The sequence below is a fragment of the Lissotriton vulgaris genome, chromosome 5 (assembly GCF_964263255.1).
Source record: "Lissotriton vulgaris chromosome 5, aLisVul1.2, whole genome shotgun sequence".
NCBI lineage: Eukaryota > Metazoa > Chordata > Amphibia > Caudata > Salamandridae > Lissotriton > Lissotriton vulgaris.
Window position 1 is genome coordinate 1,789,668,703 of NC_141693.1, and position 18,786 is coordinate 1,789,687,488.

The window sequence follows — 18,786 nt, forward strand, 5'->3', positions numbered from 1 at the left end:
AAACAGGTAAAGAAAAGACTGCTGTTACTTTTCACGATATGCGTAAATTCTGTTCTTCAATAGACAAAAGTTTAGTTAAGCATATAAAATTTTTAGACAAATCCAAATAACCCTACGCATTTCCGTTTGTCCACAGACCTTGCTCACGGGTGGCAAAACGTTTCAAACATGACTTCTATTTGAATATATCACATCCTGGTTTGGTATCGCTTTGCATTCTGGAATTTGTAGTGCACTGATTGTTGTGCAATATATAAACAGTGACAATAGTGCATATAGAAATGTATTCTATGGTTGTGCAGTGTAATTATTAAGCTCACCTTTCAAATTACGATAAATAGATAAAAGGGGGGTTCTATCCATTCCGTATCCTCGTATTTCCTCATACTTTCCCCTCCAATGGAGGGGAACAGCGGTTGGGATTTTCTTTCAGTCCTAGTTATCCGTGTCTTACAATGGGCTGTTGGGAGCAAAAGGTGGCTTGGAATGCGAAAAACAGCCAATATGTGGAGAAAATAATATCTTGGATGAGATACATAGATGATCTTTTCATAATCTGGGATGGGTCTGAAGAAGATTTCGACTCATATTTCAACATCTTAAATAACACCAACACCAACCCACATTTTACGTACAGCATAACTGACAACCAAGTGGTATTCTTGGACACAGAGATCTATATTATGGAAAATATGGTGCATGCAACACTGCACCGCAAGAGTACAGCAAGTAATGCAACATTACAGGCGGAGAGTTATCATCAAGCCACTCTAGTCAAAAACATCCCGTATTGTGAACTATTGAGTAAACAACGGATATGCTCGGAGGAACATGAATGGCGGAAACACAGTAAACAATGATGAGATTCAGAAAAAGAAAATATAACAAAAAGGTTTTAACATCCTTTCTGGAAAGAACTGAAAAACAATCAAGTATTGATATTATAAAGAACAAAAAGCAGGACAAAGAGGAAGATGCAATCCGACTAATCACAACACTTTCCACAGAATCAAAACAAATTAAAAAAAATTCTACGTAAAAACTGGAATATATTGTGCTTAGATCCCACTGTGGCCAAAATTGTGGGTAACCATCCGAAAATTACATACAGGAGAGCAAAGAACCTTAAAGATGAACTAGTACACAGTCACTTTGAAACAAAAAAACAGAATACATGGTTAGATGTGAAGGGTTTTTAGAATGCTAGCCCCCCATGGTCTCAACAAGGACGAGGAGATGTACTCACACCTGTAGGGAGTGAACAAACTAACAGCCCCAACAAACTGTATTTACATCATATAAATACAAATATGATACCTCACACAATTGTATGGTTTAGCCAAGTCTCCAACAGTTTTTAATCTCCCTTGTCCGTATAGGAATCTGGTAGTTACATATAAAGAACCAGAGTAGAATCCCGAAATGTAACTGATGAAATATATGATTTTAAATACACGTCACAAATTAGACACTAATGTTCACCTACACAATATCGGGTAAATCGGTCAAGGCTTTAACAACTGCAAAAGATGCCCCACTAGGGGGAAAGTATTGTAAATATAACATTCCAATTCATTGCACTGCAACTTAGTATCCAAGATTACTAACATCATGACCCAATAGAGGGTGGATGGTATATGGAAATATGACGATATGTAATCTAAGTAAAACAGGGAAATCTGGTAATGGATTGGTAAATCGTCAAAGATGGTCTACTAGAGGGCATGTATTGCAAAATAAAAGGAAGATCAATCCTTATTGAACTGCAATGCATAACTTGAGACCCATTGGAGGGGAAAATATAAGGAAATACGGGGTTACCAAATAGATCGAACCCCCCCCTTTTAATTTGAAAGGTGAACTAGAAAATAACACTGCACAACCATAGTATACATTTTTATATGCACTATTGTCACTTTTTATATAATTGCACAACAATCACTGCACTACAAATACCAGAATGCAAAGCGATACCAAACCAGGATGTGATGTAACATCATGTGATAATTTCAAATAGAAGTAATGTTTGAAACGTTTTGCCACTCGAGAGCAAGGTCTGTGGACAGACTGAAATGCGTAGGGTTACTTGGATTTGTCTAAAAATGCTGTTGCTTGAATGAAAACTGAGATGGCAACAAATATTTACCAGTGAGTGCATGTGGAACATTTCTGAGAAAGAAATACTGGATACAATGTAACAACGGCTGGCTCCACCGTCTCCACTGTTCGCACCATCTAAGAGAGCCGAGAAAAGATATATATATATATATATATATATATATATATATATATATATATATATATATATATATATATATATATATATATATATATATATATATATATATATATATATATATATATATATATATATATATAATTGGTTACACAGTGGTGGTAGCCACTGTGTAGTTATAGGTTGCAACTTCCATAGGAAGAGCGTTTTTTGTCTTGCTAATAGCATTGCCACCAGTTGACAAGTCTTCACAAAACTTTCCAAAAGAAAATTGCTGTAATCGTCAAGCCGACCCCGAGAAAAAGGGAGGGTCCCCAAAAAAAATTCCCTGTGCAATTTTCATAGGGAATTATAGATAATGGAAATGGCTGTTCAGAATTACACCAACTTTTGAAAAAATCTAGATTTTTACCCAGAAACTGTGCTGATTATGATTTGTTGTAAATTCGTTCAGTCGTTTTTGAGATATTTAGGTGCAGCTGGCAGTAACATGAACAGAAATGTGGCAGTAGCCATTACAGGACTCGGGGACTTGGTCCCCTGTATTAAATATATACTATATAAGGGGTTAGGTTAGGGGTATCCTCACCTCCTAGCTCCAAAATTAGGAGAAAAAAAATTGTTGGAGGTTGCAGCGAACCAAGGGAGTCTTGAGTAGAGGAACCAAAGAAATTAATTACAGTATATATTGCAAGGTGGGTATCTGTGTGCCGATTGGCCTATCTCAGCAGGGGTTAGTTCAGGGCCTGGCCTTCGGCTTTGCTGGGTTCGGGGGGGGGGGTGTTAAGTGACAATGTAGTTAGGTGTGGTAACATCTTGCTTTTCATTAAAAACCTCAGAAATTCATTTGAAAAAAACCTCAGTGTTTCATTGAAAAAAAAAACAAAGGTTAAAGTGATGTTATAGTAAGGTGAAAATGTCAGTTGAAATAACATTTTACATTTAAATAAAACACATAAATCTTCTAGTTATAGTTTGCTAAGCTACCTGGAACTTGTGCCTCATCCATGCTATGCTTATGGCCTCACAGATTGCATCACTCATGACGTTTAAATAGCATAATGTATAACATTACTGTTAACGGCTCAAATGACATCATTGAAGACAACACTGGGCATGGTGGGGGGCACTAGTTCAAGTTAGCTCATTAAACTGGTGACATTTCAGTGGCTTTTTGAGCTAAAATGTTACGTTTTAACTGACATTTTCAACTAACTACAACAACATCTAACCTTTGGTTTTCTAATGTATTAGGTAAGCTGGATGTTCAAAGGCATATTATTATACTTCAAGAGCTCTTTATTATGGGATCATTCCCACTGTGGTTGTTTGTGGAAAATAAGGTAAGGATCCAAATTGTCTGAGAAGTAAAAAATGTATTCTGTGGACCTAGACTAAAAGTTCATTGAACTTTTTGTCAATAATGTTAAACACCAATTTAGAGCAAGAGCAATATTGCCATATTGGATTTTTATTTTTATTTTGCTGTGCCATGTTGCTGAAAACCAGTAATATGGTGTAATTGATAGGATGAGTTAATAGGTTTGTTTTTGAACAAACCTGGTCTAAAAATACATGACATTTTGTCTTTTTTTTCCCCCTTCATCAGACGTTGTCACTACCAGTTGTAGTAATCGTTCACGGAAGCCAGGATAACAATGCCACAGCTACCGTATTATGGGACAACGCATTTTCTGAATCTGTGAGTAGAACACATTTAATAAGTTGTTAAAATGTTGTATAAAATTGTGTCTTCCTTTTTGGAGCCGGGAATACCTTAGGGATGAGCATTTTTCCACCAGATTTTGACCTAGTAAGACAAGACACAGGATTTCAGAATACTTTGCTCTCCGAGGATGGTTTCCAACATCCCCTGTGGATGATATTTAGACCTTTCAGAAGGTGGTAGCAAGGGCTCCAACACAATTAAACTTTCCTTAAAAGAATTAAAAGCCAGCCGTCTGTTATCCTCAAAATACTTCAGTTAAGAGTAGTTCCACAACCCTTGCTGCCTGTGGTGAAAGGACGTTTGGATATAGCTCAGAAAAAATTGCTAACACCTAAAATGATTAAGCGGCAGAGCAAGATCTGGACTTTCTACAAAAATTACCCTAAGCCATACCCCATCGTTGTTACTTCAGTCAGAAGACACCATGCGTTAACTCCGGAAACCACTGAGCCTCCAGAAAAGGAAAGCAAAAATTGGACCTTAACAGGCTAAATGGCTTGTGGTAGCTCTCCAGTCCATCTTTAAAATGTGAAGCCACTGCTCTTTTGGGTCAATATCAAAGAGAAATTATGAACTGTATGAAGTATTTTGTAGATGGTCTGCCGAAACATCGGCAACAAGATTACTTGGAATAGTTAAACAGGTAAACAACAGTTCGCTGATTTCTAACCAGATCATAAGTGCACCAGTAGACTGAGCATTATTGCCCTTCACCTCTTTTTGGCATGGTGTGGATTTCAGAAGATTATCCCTTTGCTTGGCATCATTGAAACCAGATGCTCATTTGAAAATAGCCAGTCTACCATTAACAGGTTCATCGTTATTTGGTCAAAATGCAGACAATGAAATACTCAAAAAGAAGAATGAGACCGGAATTGTGCATACAGTTGACTTAGATGAGAAGAAAACATGGTTCATTCAAGTTAAGCCCAAGGAGAGCAGTTCTTACCTTGAAGAGAAGCCTACCATCACAAAGGACAAGTGGGTGCTAAGTCTCATGAATACTTTTTTAATTAAATAATGATTCATCCATTTGTACCATCAAAACCAACAACAAAGCACCATTTCAAAATGCTAAGAAAAGAAACTTCTGTACTGCTTTCAAACAAGTCCATATAAATGGTTTCACAAAACCAAAAAGCTTAGGATGTGTGCTCAAGATATTTTTTAATAAAAAAGGAAGATCCAAAAGCAGGATTCAGACCAATTCTAGATTTACATCTTAAACAGGAGAAATGTAGCATGTTGGCATTATATCAAAGTATTCCTTATCAACAAGTTAACAATTTGATGTGTTTCACAGACCTTGAAGACACATACCTGTATATTCCGATAAATATACACCACAGAAAATTTCTGAAGTTTATAATCGAACACCAGCATTACCACTTCACACAGCTCTCTTTTGGCACCACAACGTTTTTAAAATGCATAGCGGTAGTAGCAGATCACCTTACAAAACAGGGAATGTACATTTATCCTTATCTGCAGGATTGTTCTTTGAAGGGCAAGCACCCAAAAAAAGGTGAGGCAAGATCTCAAACAAACTTGCAGACTGTCAAACAAAACAAACAAGTGTCACAGATGCTTCTCTCATCGGATTGGGAGCCCACCTGGATCATCTTACCATTCCAGGTTGATGGACGAAGAAGGAACATAATTATCATATAAATCTATTGAACTTGAGAGCTATTCACCTTGCTCTAAAATCTTTTTTTCTGTCCATGAAACTTATACCGAAGTTTCACTGACTTCAATGAAGATTCCTTTGATGCAGAACTAGGAATACAAGTAAATATCATGCCCTTCAATCATTGCTTCAGTCTTTCATTCATACTTTCAGTACCAGGACAAAACAGTTGAGGCAGCCCGTTCTAGAGCTGATCTTCATTATCACTGGCATTCATTTTCTCTATCCATGCACAGCTTTACTTGCAGCACCCTTTAGCCTAGCTTCATAATAGCTGTGCCTTGGTTAACCTTTATTTCAACCTGCATCAAATATTCTGTACCGATGCAGGTCCTCCAATAGATTTTCCACACCATTCTTAATTTGAGCTGACACAATTAAAACTGAACATGTGCCCTCACTCTTGGACTAACCTAAGACTCCCATACATATATGCCTGTACACATTGGCTCCATATGTAACGTACCTACTTCTCGAGACCTTGCCTTGAGTGATAGCTCTCTTTATTACAGATGTACAAGCCAATTGTGATGCTCTTATCTTTTTCAGGGTCGTGTACCATTTGTAGTGCCAGATAAAGTGCTTTGGCCACAGTTATGTGAAGCTCTGAATATCAAATTTAAAGCCGAAGTGCAGAGTAATCGAGGATTGTCAGATGAAAACTTTGTGTTCCTGGCGCAGAAACTATTCAACAGCACTAGCAGTCATAAAGACGACTACAGCAACATGACAGTCTCTTGGTCACAATTCAACCGGGTAGGTCAGATGGCTTCTCCTAGATAAATGTGCTCCTTTTCATGCAGCAGGAATTATTCAGTTTCTTATTGGTTTGTGAAAAATACATTTATAAGTCTATACGATGTATGCAGAAGGCCAGTTAGAATTTGCGTCTACTCTTCCTTATATTTTGCCATTATTATTCTTCACTAAAATAATGATTTCTAATCTTGTTTATTCAGGGAAACCACTATGAACCAGTCAAAATAAATCATAAATTAGGTTACTGATATGATGGATCCATATGATATGTTAGCTGCATGACCTAAGACTTCCATATGCTATTTTTTGGTAGAAGGGTACTCTTGATCACTCTCTGTATTTCCATCAAGATGCATTAAAAATAAATTACAATAACCAAATGATGCTAAGAGGGAAGTGCAATAACGAATCCCCTATCATTTCTTATTGAAAACAGGTTGCCTCTCAAGCGCATGTGTCATGTAGCCACCTTACTTTTTTCTTTGTACAGGAAAATCTACCAGGATGGAATTACACATTCTGGCAATGGTTTGACGGAGTTATGGAAGTGTTAAAAAAACACTTGAAACCACATTGGAATGATGGGTAAGAATCTTTATTACTTTTCCAGTTAAGCGGCAATGTCAAGTGTACACAGCCGGATTCTGACATATGCTATGTAATCCTTCCCATCTATTTTTATGCTACCTAGTTGTTTCATTACATAGAACGCAGAGGTGCCATCACATAGTCAACGTCTAATGGTGCCAGTTTGCCAAAGTGATCACATTTATGGGTTAAGTTTTAAATAAAACACTAATCTTGCTAAAGGTTGTGCACATGTTTGCTGCTTAGAAATGGGGGTCTCTAGTTGGCAGCGGCTTGCACCCTGTTCAAGTAGGGTAAGGGAATGACATAGCTAAGATAACACCTGCTCACCCCCTTGGTAGCTTGGCACGAGCAGGCAGACTTATCTCAGAGGCAATGTGTAAAGCATTTGTACAAAACACACACAGTAACAACACTACAAGTGACCACCACACCAGTTCAGAAAAATAATGAATCTTTTTCCGGTTAAAACATGACCAAAACTACAAAAATGTAACACACACAAGTAAAGATATCACTCAGTCAGGCAAAATAGCTTTATTCGAGATAAACTCATAAAAGCAAGGACAAAACATCCATAATTCAAACAGAATTTCAAAATTACATGATATGAAGTTAAAATTTACATAATTAAAATGATTAGTTAGTAGAAACATGTTCAGGCAAGTGGAAGAATTAGGAATTAATTTTCATTAATTACAATAGATAAAATCATTTAGTATAAGGTTAACAGTAATAAAATCGATTTATAGTCAGTCAATACATGGTCAAACTCAATGATTTATATTTGTTATTCAGAAACAATCAATTGTCCCCGGTTTGAGTTCTACCTTAGCACCCACACCCATCCCAAGTATTTGGCTACCGCTATTGAAATGAATGGCAAAGTACTGGTAAATATCAGCCTTTCGGCTTCAGAGCTTCTATTAGTGCCTAGTAACTTGCACATTGGGGTAAGCCAAACACGCCTTGGGGTTACATATAGAGGGCAGATGAAAAGAAGATGCGCAATTGTTTCCTTTTATTCCCACAAGCCCGGCAAATATTAGTACTTGCATCAGACCACATCGAGGTCAGTGCCTTCAGGGGTAATGATCCAGCTCTAAGCTGAAAGTAGAGCTTCCTGTCCCAAGGCTTGGTGATAATATCCCAATAGGATTCAAACCTAGGCATACGTTTTGCCCTTAAAAAAACGCCATGGTAGATGAGTCAGTGTCGCTCCAGGCATGATTTGCAGTCTGTTCCCAGTATTTTTCCTTTAATAGATTCTTAGACAGGAATGAGGCTTCTGCTGGGTTATCCCACAGCATTTCCATGCCTAGAGCAACCAAACTATTTCTAAGGTAACTTAGCCACCGAATCTTGTGGAAGGAATCTGATTTTATGACCTCTATAAACCCTGCAGCATATGTGGAAAGCTCAGGTGTCGTCCACAACCTGCGCCAGTATAGTCAAACTCAGTCAAAAATACTTTATTCAGTTCATAACAAAAACCATAAAAGTATACTAAACATTTCAAGTTTAAGACCAAAATTAACACAAAAAATACAGTAAAAATACAATACAAAAGTGCAAACTGAAAATGTATACAGTACCTATTATCATTTTATTTAAAAACATCCTTTAAAACCAAGTAAACGTTAAAAAGGGAAATCCTCAGCCACAATTAATTTCATCAGAATCATCACATTAACTAATCCCATTTAATTTTCTTCTTTAATCTTACAGCCACAATAAGGAAATTGGCAATAGTAAAAATCTCCCACACATTAGAAAGTAGCTGCAAGTAATGGAGGGCTGGTTTAACTTGCATAAAACCTTTATCTTTTAAAAGAGTGATAATAAAACGCTTACGAATAGGAAGAAAGTTCTCACAAAGAAGATAAAGTGCATTGTCTCTTTAGTGGAGAAGTCATCACAAGAGCAAATCCCCAAATCTTCCTCCCTATTCCACCCCGATGATCCAGCATAGAATAGGGCGTAGCATGGTGACATCTGCAATAGCTTTCCTGCCCAAGTCGTACCTTAACGGTAGTAGGGGTGTTCTCTGAGGGAGACTAGTGATGTTGGGGAGGAATTTGTTTTCCGAGAGTGTCAGTGGTGCCATCTACTCAAACACCCATAGTTCTGTGCCGTATAGCGCGGAGCTAACCGCTTTAGATTCGTAGACTTGGAGGACAGGCTTGATTAGTTTACTCAACGACTTTTTGTGCTCAAAGCTTAAAGCTCCTGCAATTTGCCGATGTTTGAGAGCAGCTATATCTATATGATGATCCCATTTAAGATCCTTTCCCAAATGAACACCCAAATAAGTAAAAGCTTTGACCAGTGCAAGCGGTTTCCCGTTCATATAAACTTTCCCCTTAAAACTAGGATGCGGATTGAAAGTCATCAGTTTAGTTTGAGTCACGTTAACTTCTAGGCCTCGTGCGGAGCAGAACTCTTCAAAGATTACTCAGGCGCGCTGAAGGCCACTTGGAGTTTTAGAAATAATTAACGTGTCATCCGCAAACATTAAAATCTGAACCTTTACACCAGCTAGCGAAGGGGCATCTGTGTTTACTGGTGACAAGCAATCAACTATTCCATTCATCATTAATGTACAAAGAAAATAGGGTTGGGGCCATGACGCAGCCTTGCCACACACGACATTTGGGTGGTGATCCTGCCCTGGCCTCCCCATTGGATTTTTGCATAGTTGGCCTCGTGTAGCCTCATTACCATAGTTAAAATCTCATCAGAGAGACCTAATTTCCTTAGTGTCACCCATAGCTGTGCACGGGGAACAAGGTCAAAGGTTACACGCAGGTCAACAAAGGCAGCATAAAGGCCTTTGCCCAGGGTCACAATCTTCCAGTGAAGAAGAGTAAAACGAAAGACTTGATCGATGGTACTGATATATTTGCGAAAACCCGCTTGAAAGGGGGACAGGACACTGTTCTCCTCGATCCAGTCTAAAATGTTATTCCGGCTTATCCTCCCAATTATCTTTTGAATTGTATCTATCAGACTGATAGGTCTGTAGTTTCCAGGTTGTGTCTTATCGCCCTTTGTATAGACTGGAATTATCACCGCCCCTTTCCAGGAAGCCGGGACCGGGGCACCTTGCGCTGTAGCATTTGCCAGCAACTGAATAGATCTGCCCCACCGAGTCATTTCATAAAGAAAGACATCGGCGGGGATGCCATCTGGCCCCGGAGCTCTACCTTCTGCCACTGCATTAAGAGCTATTAAAACATCGTTGCTGCTAAAAGCATCATCTTTATAAAAAACAAATCTTAAAACTTCCATTTAATTTTCTAAAGGGTTGCGCGCATACTGTGGTCTGAAATAATTGACCCCCCCTTCCTGTGAGACATAGTTTTCAGGGTGATCAGACTGATCCCCATTTAATGATATATTCCAGAATAATCTGGAATTCTTTCTGTTACATGCTTCTTTGAGCACCTGCCATCGGAGCTCTTCCCATAAACTCTTTGCTTTGTGGATAGCTCTTTTGTATTCCTGTCTACCTAGACAGACAGCATCCAAATTGCCAGCCCTGATAGCGTTGCCCAAGGCAAATCTAGCTCTCCTACAGTCATCGTTGTACCACCGTAGCGGTTTTGGGGTAGCCAAATTCTTAGTTTTGGTGGGCACTAGGAAATGAGCACTAATACACTTGAACAAGCTATCATGATTTGGAGTTACACAGCTCAGGTCAGTTCCAAGGGTATTAACATGTTCTAGAGCCAACAAAGCACTATCGACCTCCTCAGCTATTGTATTCAAGACCTCCAGCTTAGGAACTACGTGTGACCAATTAAGACGACACATGTTGTTAGTAGAGACAATATTTGGGGGACAAACCTCAACCCGATCAACGCGAAGTTGATCCTGCTTCCACCAGTCGTGAGTGACACACAGGGGGTTGTGGTCGCTTTCCATGCGGTAATTAACCATCATGTCAGCTATCGTATGCCAGAGCTTCAGGCTACAAAGGTCATAATCCATTCTGCTTTTGCTGCGTCCATTATTGAATGTATCAGCCCCAGACCTATCTTTCGAAGTCCTGCTGTTTGACAGTGTTAATCTGAATGACTACCTCTGTCCACTTCTTAACAGGGTCAAGTTTTAATTTGGGTACCCCCCATTGGCTATCTTCGTCATCATCAGTAAGGTGCCAGTCGGGAGCGATCAAAGGCTCAAAAGTTGAGTTCAGATCACCCGCAACAATCACATTACTGTCTGGCGAGTGGAGCTCGATGAGAGAGTCCAGGGCTGCTATAACCTGGGACTTACCCCCTCTAACCCCCTCACATAAACATTATAGATGTCCAAACATCCCATGGGGCCCAAGTCCAATCTTAAAACCTGGATATCATTACTCGCTGAGGATAATTCTTTGATAGTTAAAGGGAGTTGTTGGCACACCCAATGGTTAGACCACCCATTGAACGCCCCTTGACCCCTTTTATTGCAATAACAAAGAAATTTAAATAGCCAGGGCAAAAATGTGGTTGAGATAACCAGGTCTCCTGAAAGAGACACACATCAAAATCACTAATGAATGTTAACTATTCCGGTGATAGTGTTTTAGTGCCCAGGCCTGCTATATTCCATGAAATTAATGCCCCCCTTGGGATCACAACCTATAGGTAGTGAGATATTGACCTCATTCATAAGATTTACCCTGGATCGACTTTTTGATCCGGAGTTAAGGGAAATACTTGACTGTATTACACTGGAAAACCTCCCCTGGATGGAAACAGTAGAGGGGCATACATTATCAATTTGCAGGCAATCAGCCCTAGAAGTTGGGCAATCGTCAGGGGAGCAACCGGACCCTTTGCAGGATATTATTTCCGTGTTGTGAACGACATATCAACATTACCAATTTGGTCCTCTACACTATAACTGGGCCATGGTCTTTTGTCAGAGCTATTTGTTTCAATATCAGGTCCTCCCCTGACAGGATACCCAACACTAGGACTAGACAGAATTAAGGCAGGTGCATCTGGGAGTCAGTCAATGTTTTCCAGACCAGAGCCCCAATATTACCCCATGGTCTCTGCCCAAAAAATGAGTAGTCCTGGGCTGGTTCTGAATTCCAGAGCAAATACATTTTCGGCCAGTAACTCTGTCTGTGAAATCAGTTCAATACAGTCATATTGGTCAGTATCAGAGGTTAGCCTAGTCGCCTTAGTGATGTCTTCCCTGATTACTAATCGGCAATCTCTGACATAGCGTAGCCAATGAATGGCTTTGTTTGTCAGAGAGTCAGCACTCTCAAACTTTCTCCCCATAGCTAACTTAGGGACATTTGTCATGTAGATTTTATTGGCTCTATATGATCTACTAAGTTCAACCCCCTCTCTTCTAATTGGGGTTTTATCTCTATTATGTGCCTTGTTGGTAATACCCCGCCTAGTGTCGGGTGAGAAATGCTCCCTCGCTGGAATCTTCAACTGATGAGCCAACCTAGTCTCGGGCGGTGTTGGCAGTTTATAGATCTACTTGCCCTAACCTGCTCCCTATAGGAGGGTTGGGTTTTGCTCCCAGCCCCACCTGTATTACCCTCGACCAGCGAATTTGGCCTGGTACTGCTGGATTTCAAAGGGAACGCGTTAGTATCGATTGTACTAGGATTTAATATGGAACATGTCCCCTCACTTAGTTGAGGCCCTACTATAGCAGATACATTTAGAATCAGGGTTTTCATGGACTCAATCTCATCCCTTAAAAGGGATACTAAGTTCATTAGAACATGAATATCATGTGGGTCATTACTGCCCATGACACTAGCTTGATTTGGCAAAAAATTAAAAACTGGGTTTAAAATGGGGTCTAGACCAATGTCAATTAGTTGCGGTGTTTCTATCATAGAACTCCTGCTATGTATATTAGCACAGGGAACAGATTGATCACATACAGATGGCTGACTACTATTAACTAAAGTCAATTTATCAGTGCCATTATCTGTAGTGCTCTTTGTCATTACAGTTAGAGTCCCTCTTGTAGCAAAATCAGATTTGTTTAGACCCTTGTGTTTTGTAAGAAACATAGCAGGAATAACAGGCGAGGCAATACCCCCCGTTCAGCCCCCACACCACCTACATTCAGTTGAGAAGAGACCCCAGTTACATTTACATTAGTCTCACTACCCAGAATTGCCTCACACTCTTCTACAAGATTATCAATACGATCAAGGACACAGTTGGCAGCTGCATGTCTAGCCCCTTCCAAGCCTTCTTACCCTTTCGGGGTTTTGAAAAAATCCCAAGCTCTGCACTCCCACATCTCCCTCCCCCTTCCATTGACTTACGCTTCCCCATGCAAATGGCCCTTCTTGTGGAATACTAAACGGTTTTGTTACAAAAAACAAACTACTGTAATAGTCCACTAGTAGTCCACAGCAAGAAAAAACCCTTCAAGCTTGCAAAAGGGATGTTGGGAGCAGGGGAACATTACCATTACATGAGTCGAGGTATCACAGACTGGCAAATCAAAAACATAGGGGCGGGTGGGTGGGGGAGGAGCCAAGCTCAACAACGAGATGGTCGCACGTTAGCTTGGCTCCGCCGTCCTGCCTGCTTCTAATCTAAAATCCTGTTGCTATCTTGCCCAAGACGAACAATAACCTACAAGCATAGCTCTACAGTTACTCACCGACCATCCTGGTGGGTCCGGTGCTCGGTGGATCCGCAGCGGTGTCCTCCCAGAAAGTGCGGCCTCCCCGGGACAGAGACCGGGGGCCTCGCCTTAAACTGGTTGCCGGCGAGAGGGTGTCGGCGTCGGCCTCGGGTGGAGGACTGGGGCCGGCCGGTGGATGCCGATGTGCGAAGAGCCCTGACGGCAAACGAACGTGCCTGGGTCACCCGTCCGGTGCTCCAGAGGTGGTGTGCGGACAGTTGTGGGTTGGGGACGCCGTGATTTGTGGCTCCCCCCTTTGTCTCCGTCCGTCTGCACCGGGCCCCTCCACTTGGTGGCGAAGAGAGACTTTGGTGGAGTGGTGCTGCCGGCGGGTCCCCCTCTTATGTGGTCACAATTTCAGCGCTGTGGGTTCCGCTTTTGCGCTTGAAGGGGGTCCAGCCGGGGCTCCGCTGTTGGGATCGCCCCTGAAGACGACTCCGAGGAGACGGCGTAGTCGTCGCAAAATGGCGGCGGCTGCCATGTCCGGGGCGCGATCCTGGGATGGCGATCTCTTGCCCTTGTGTCCCACTCGGGATTGTGCTGGTGAGTTCGAGCCCACGGTTGGCGATGTTCTGCAGGCTTTGGAGACTTGGAGGCTGACCATGACCCGGGACTTTTGTGTGCCGGGGGAAGTGATGGCCGCCATTGCTCCCTGGTCAGACGCTATGGACGTGGATGGGCCCGGCGAGGTCGTTGATTCTTCCCCGCCTCCTTGTTGGGATGGCGATGGTCCGAGACATGAGCGAGTGGACCCGCTGGGAATCATTGACACAGGTGTGTGCGGCTGTTGTGGACAACTTCTGTGTTGCTCTCGGAAGAGGGGGTTTTGTCGGCTTTCTCCATTGATGACCCAGCGACTTCTCCGGGGCCCTTTCTCATTGCAATGTCTTATGCCCACTGGATCTACGCATATTGCGACATTGGCTAAGAAGGGACTAGGATGAACCTGACTCTCGCTTCGGTGGACTGTTACTTGTTGAATGGAGTTATGGACTGCCTTACATTGTGAGACTTTGTTGCTTCCTTCGTACTTACGATCGACTACACATTTGCTAGTTTCGTCTTGGGCCGAGCTCATGGCGTGTGTGGGCGGGGCGTGTGGGCCGTGTCACTTGCTAATGGTTCCTCTCCCCAGGCTTTTCTTTTTCTTTTTTTCTTTTTCCGTTTCTCTACATTCTCTTCTTCTATATTTCGGGTTCATAATTAGGGTGACAGGCACGCTGCTGGGGGGGTAGGCCGTAGCCTTCTGCAGGGGTGCAGGGTGGGGCGGGTGGAGCGGGGTCTATTAGGTTGTTCTTTGTTTCTATGGCTCTTTTGTGTCCTCTTCTTGGGTCTCCGCGACTGTGCGTAATCCCGCAGGGTGAGTTACTATGAGGGGGGGAACATGTGTCTCCTGTAATATGGTACCCATGCCACTGCTTATCCGTAATTAATAGATCCGCCCCCAAACACTTTCGCCATTTGTATTATCGCTCGACAATGCCACTGGGGGGCGACTACAGTAACGCGGTGACCCCCTACTTCCTTTTTCTCTTTGGTATTTTTTTTTTTTCTTATTTCTTGGGTTGGGATGTATAGCGGTTGCAACTGTTCTGCTTCTTTGTTGACTTTTTATTATTTAGGTATCGCTACTCAGTCTACTTCAGGGTACATGTGGTCGGGTGGGGATGATACTATTGATTAATACTAAGTGAATTCACGTTTTGTTTGCTATTGCTCTTTCTGATTGTCGCCTACTGACTGTACTGTACTGTAGCAGTTGACTGTTCCCCGCCACATAAACCGGGTTGCTACCTATACAACCGATCCCTTCTTCTTTGAAGCATAAAATTAACCTCCATACATCCTAAATCGAGTGGTTCTAGTTCATTCATAACAATGACTTACAGCACTGGGTGATATCTTTTGACCACTCTGTTCCTTTAATTGGTGATGGTGCTTTTCAGTTTTGTTCCGTAGCCGGCCTCCGGGTTGTAGGCCCGTATTTGTACGCACCCATTTCTTCAAATAAAGGTTTTCAAAAATTTAAAAAAAAAAAAAAAAAAACTTAGGGGGGTGGCCCTGCCCTGGCTCTTTCTGGCGCGGGACGGGCGCGCCCTTGGCCCGGGCACGGAGAGAGCAGGATTCAGGGCAGACAAAGCAGGAGCCAGTGAATAATTCAAGTGTAGCTGTTTCCCTCACGGCAGCGACAGACCAAAGTAAAACTACCCGCGCTGCGGGAGGGCCGCGCGTCCTTTGAGGGCCTCCGGCGCCCTTCGCTGACGTGTATCGCTGGCACCCAGCAGAGCAGTCTGGGAAATGTAGGCTGAAAGATCTCGGTCGGACGTTCCCCTCACGGCGGGATAGAGAGCAGGATTCAGGGCAGACAAAGCAGGAGCCAGTGAGTAATTCAAGTGTAGCTGTTTCCCTCACGGCAGTGACAGACCAAAGTTTTAAAAGGTTTACAAAGTTTCAGTTCATGGAAAACTATGGATGCTTCACATTGATCACAAAGTACCTGGGATGTGTCAAAATCAAACAAGCATTGGCATAGCCAATATGTCTCTCCTTTGGGACCTTATAAGTGTTTATCCTGCAAAATATCCTTGGTGCAACAACATCAACTGTTGCAATTCTAAACACTTATAAGGTGTGTTAAGGCAAGACTTATTGGCTATGCTAATGCTTGTTTTTGTATTCCTTATGCAACTGCCTCCTCTCTGCCATTCTTAAAAGAAGCATGGGTCTCTCTTCAGAGAACGGGCCATCGTTGGAGTAATTTGTGTTTATTAGGGACAATGATATGCGAGCAAAATGCATGCACAAAAACACACATAAAATGGGGCCAGTCAAAGGCCAGGTCAGCCTGACACTCAGCTGACTTCAATGTGTTTCTCAACCCGTGTTTTGGGCACACAGTTAATTATAAATTTATTCATATGCAATGCTGTATGTACAGCTTCTTCGACAGTCCTTTCATCAGCACAGTTTTTGCATTAAACACGATTTTCCATCTCTGCTCTTTGTGAGGGAGCCATCTTCAGAGGAATTATTATTTTTTGCTAGAAAGGAGCACGGAATTATGATCGGTTTCCCGAACCATTCATTTATCCCAGCTGAAGATAAAAGAGAAACCAATCATCCACAAAGGAAGGCGCCGGCAGAGAAACCGTCCACAAAGGAAAGGCTCCAGCTTTTATAGCCTGCCACCTACTGTAAATACATCTCCAGTCAAACGTACCTTCAAAGCAAGAATAACGCTGCACTTTCTGTTCAAACCCTGCCAAAATATTGCACATTCCACAGATGAAAAGTAAGCGATATAAAGCGAAAACAGTACTATTTATTAAAATCTCCTTTGTGACTGTTTTTCAGATTTGTTTTTACAGCATATTTTTACTGAACCAGCGTGTACAGCATTTATTTATTCCCGGCAACCATTGAAGTAAAATGTTCAAGCAAAAAATGTAGACAGCAGTGTGAGATGTGGGCAAAATATTTAAATTGTCAGATAGCCTGGGTGTAACAGACCTCCCTGCAGCCACCGTTGTGCGAGAGAGGACATTCTTCTGTACATAAAGGGGAGCTTCAATAAAGATAAACAAGCGAATGCCCCGAGGACCCTCAAAGTAAAGACGGACCAGTACAAGTCCATGCTGTGCCCAGCTGAGGTGTCCACACAATATCCCTCCTACTGCCGTCTGGCCCAGTGAGAGGCTAAGTGGAATGCCTTCCCGACACTGCGCAACTAGTCTGAGCCCCAGCAACGGAATTCGCAAGCCTGCACATCATCACCAGAGGAGCGATAACAGCACTGCAGCGGAGACAAGTGCGCCCCAGGAGCCATCTCTGAGCCACAACTAACTGTGGATGGAGGCAGTCTGCCTCCTTCGCTACCGTTGCAGTGCTGGGAGGGGGGCGATGTGAGCAGTAGCAGCCAGCCGCATCAAAGTGAGAGACATACAGGAGCTGCCCCATTTGGAAAAACAAGGAAAAAAGCGCTTGCGTGGCAGTAGGGGGGAGGGATTCACTCACAGGAGCGATAATTGCGACCAGATGGGCCGCGAGCTCCCGTGAGTGGATCTCCTGACGTGCACGCGTTGCCATTGAAGGCAATGGAACGCGTGCATGTGCTTGACTGAAAAGCCTAAGCTCTAGGAAAAGGTTGTTTCCCTTTGCAGCGCATGCGCTGCGAAGGCTCGACCTAAATACAAAAACAGGCACAGGGGAGATGAGGTGCCGGAAAACAAAGCTATGTGTCGATTCCTTACTCTCAGGGGAGGTGATTCATCGTTTTTATACTGTCTGAGGTTGTGAGGCGTTGAGTCCTTGCTGCTGTGTGGAGGAAGTGATGCATCTATTTCTTGCTTTCTGGGAGGTGATGCGTAGATTCCTTACTGCAAGGGTTGATGATTCATTGGACACGCGGCCTCGGTTCCTTACTGCTGGGCAACATCGATGAAGAACTTGGCGCACAGGTGCGATGCCTTAAAAATCAGGACACGCTGGGTCAGGGCAGCGGCGCTGCCTCAATTTTCCATCCATGAGCAGGTGATGCATCCATTACTTCAGCCACAGAGCAGGGCCTGCATCGGAGTGGGTGTCTGAAACATGGTGCTCATGACTCGGGCTGTGGTGATTTGTTAGCCCCACGGCAGGTGCTGCGTTGATTCTTAAATCGCTGCGATGCATAGATTTTGCTTCTGGACAGTGAAGCTGCATTAGTAAAAACAGGCATTGGAGGGCGATGTGTGGATTTTCTTCTCTTTCTTGCGGCAAAGCCACCTCCAAGGTCCCAGAACTGGAATTGGCAGGTCAGAACTCCCAGCAGAGGAGTTCAGTAGCTGGGCACAAACCATGCTATGACTGTCATAAACAAATGTGAATGACAACCTGCACAAGGTATGCTTTGGCCTCTGGCACAAGTCCAAGTTGTGTGAAAAATGCACCCTCTAGAACCCTAAGGCGATCTGTGACCGTGACGCGAAGCTGCATGTCTCTGAACATCGGATAAAACTATGGATGTTTTGAAAGCGGGGGCATGGACTCATTCCAGAGGCTGTTTCTGGGTCACATCCTCGTTTCCGTCAAAGTCTAAGTTGCAGTGGAAACACAAGAAGCCCAAGCCAAACT

General features: G+C 42.6%; 1 protein-coding gene across 7 annotated transcripts in view; it reads left to right on the forward strand.

The window, feature by feature from the left end:
- LOC147717179 (signal transducer and activator of transcription 5B) overlaps positions 1-18,786 on the forward strand; it is a 1,664,723-nt gene that overhangs the window by 1,474,674 nt on the left and 171,263 nt on the right. For all 7 annotated transcript variants that reach the window (XM_086924123.1, XM_086924125.1, XM_086924127.1 and 4 more), the window contains 3 exons: positions 3,846-3,938; positions 6,205-6,411; positions 6,905-6,999. In XM_086924123.1, the coding sequence (XP_086780249.1) occupies positions 3,846-3,938; positions 6,205-6,411; positions 6,905-6,999 (395 nt within the window). The remainder of the gene's footprint in view (positions 1-3,845; positions 3,939-6,204; positions 6,412-6,904; positions 7,000-18,786) is intronic.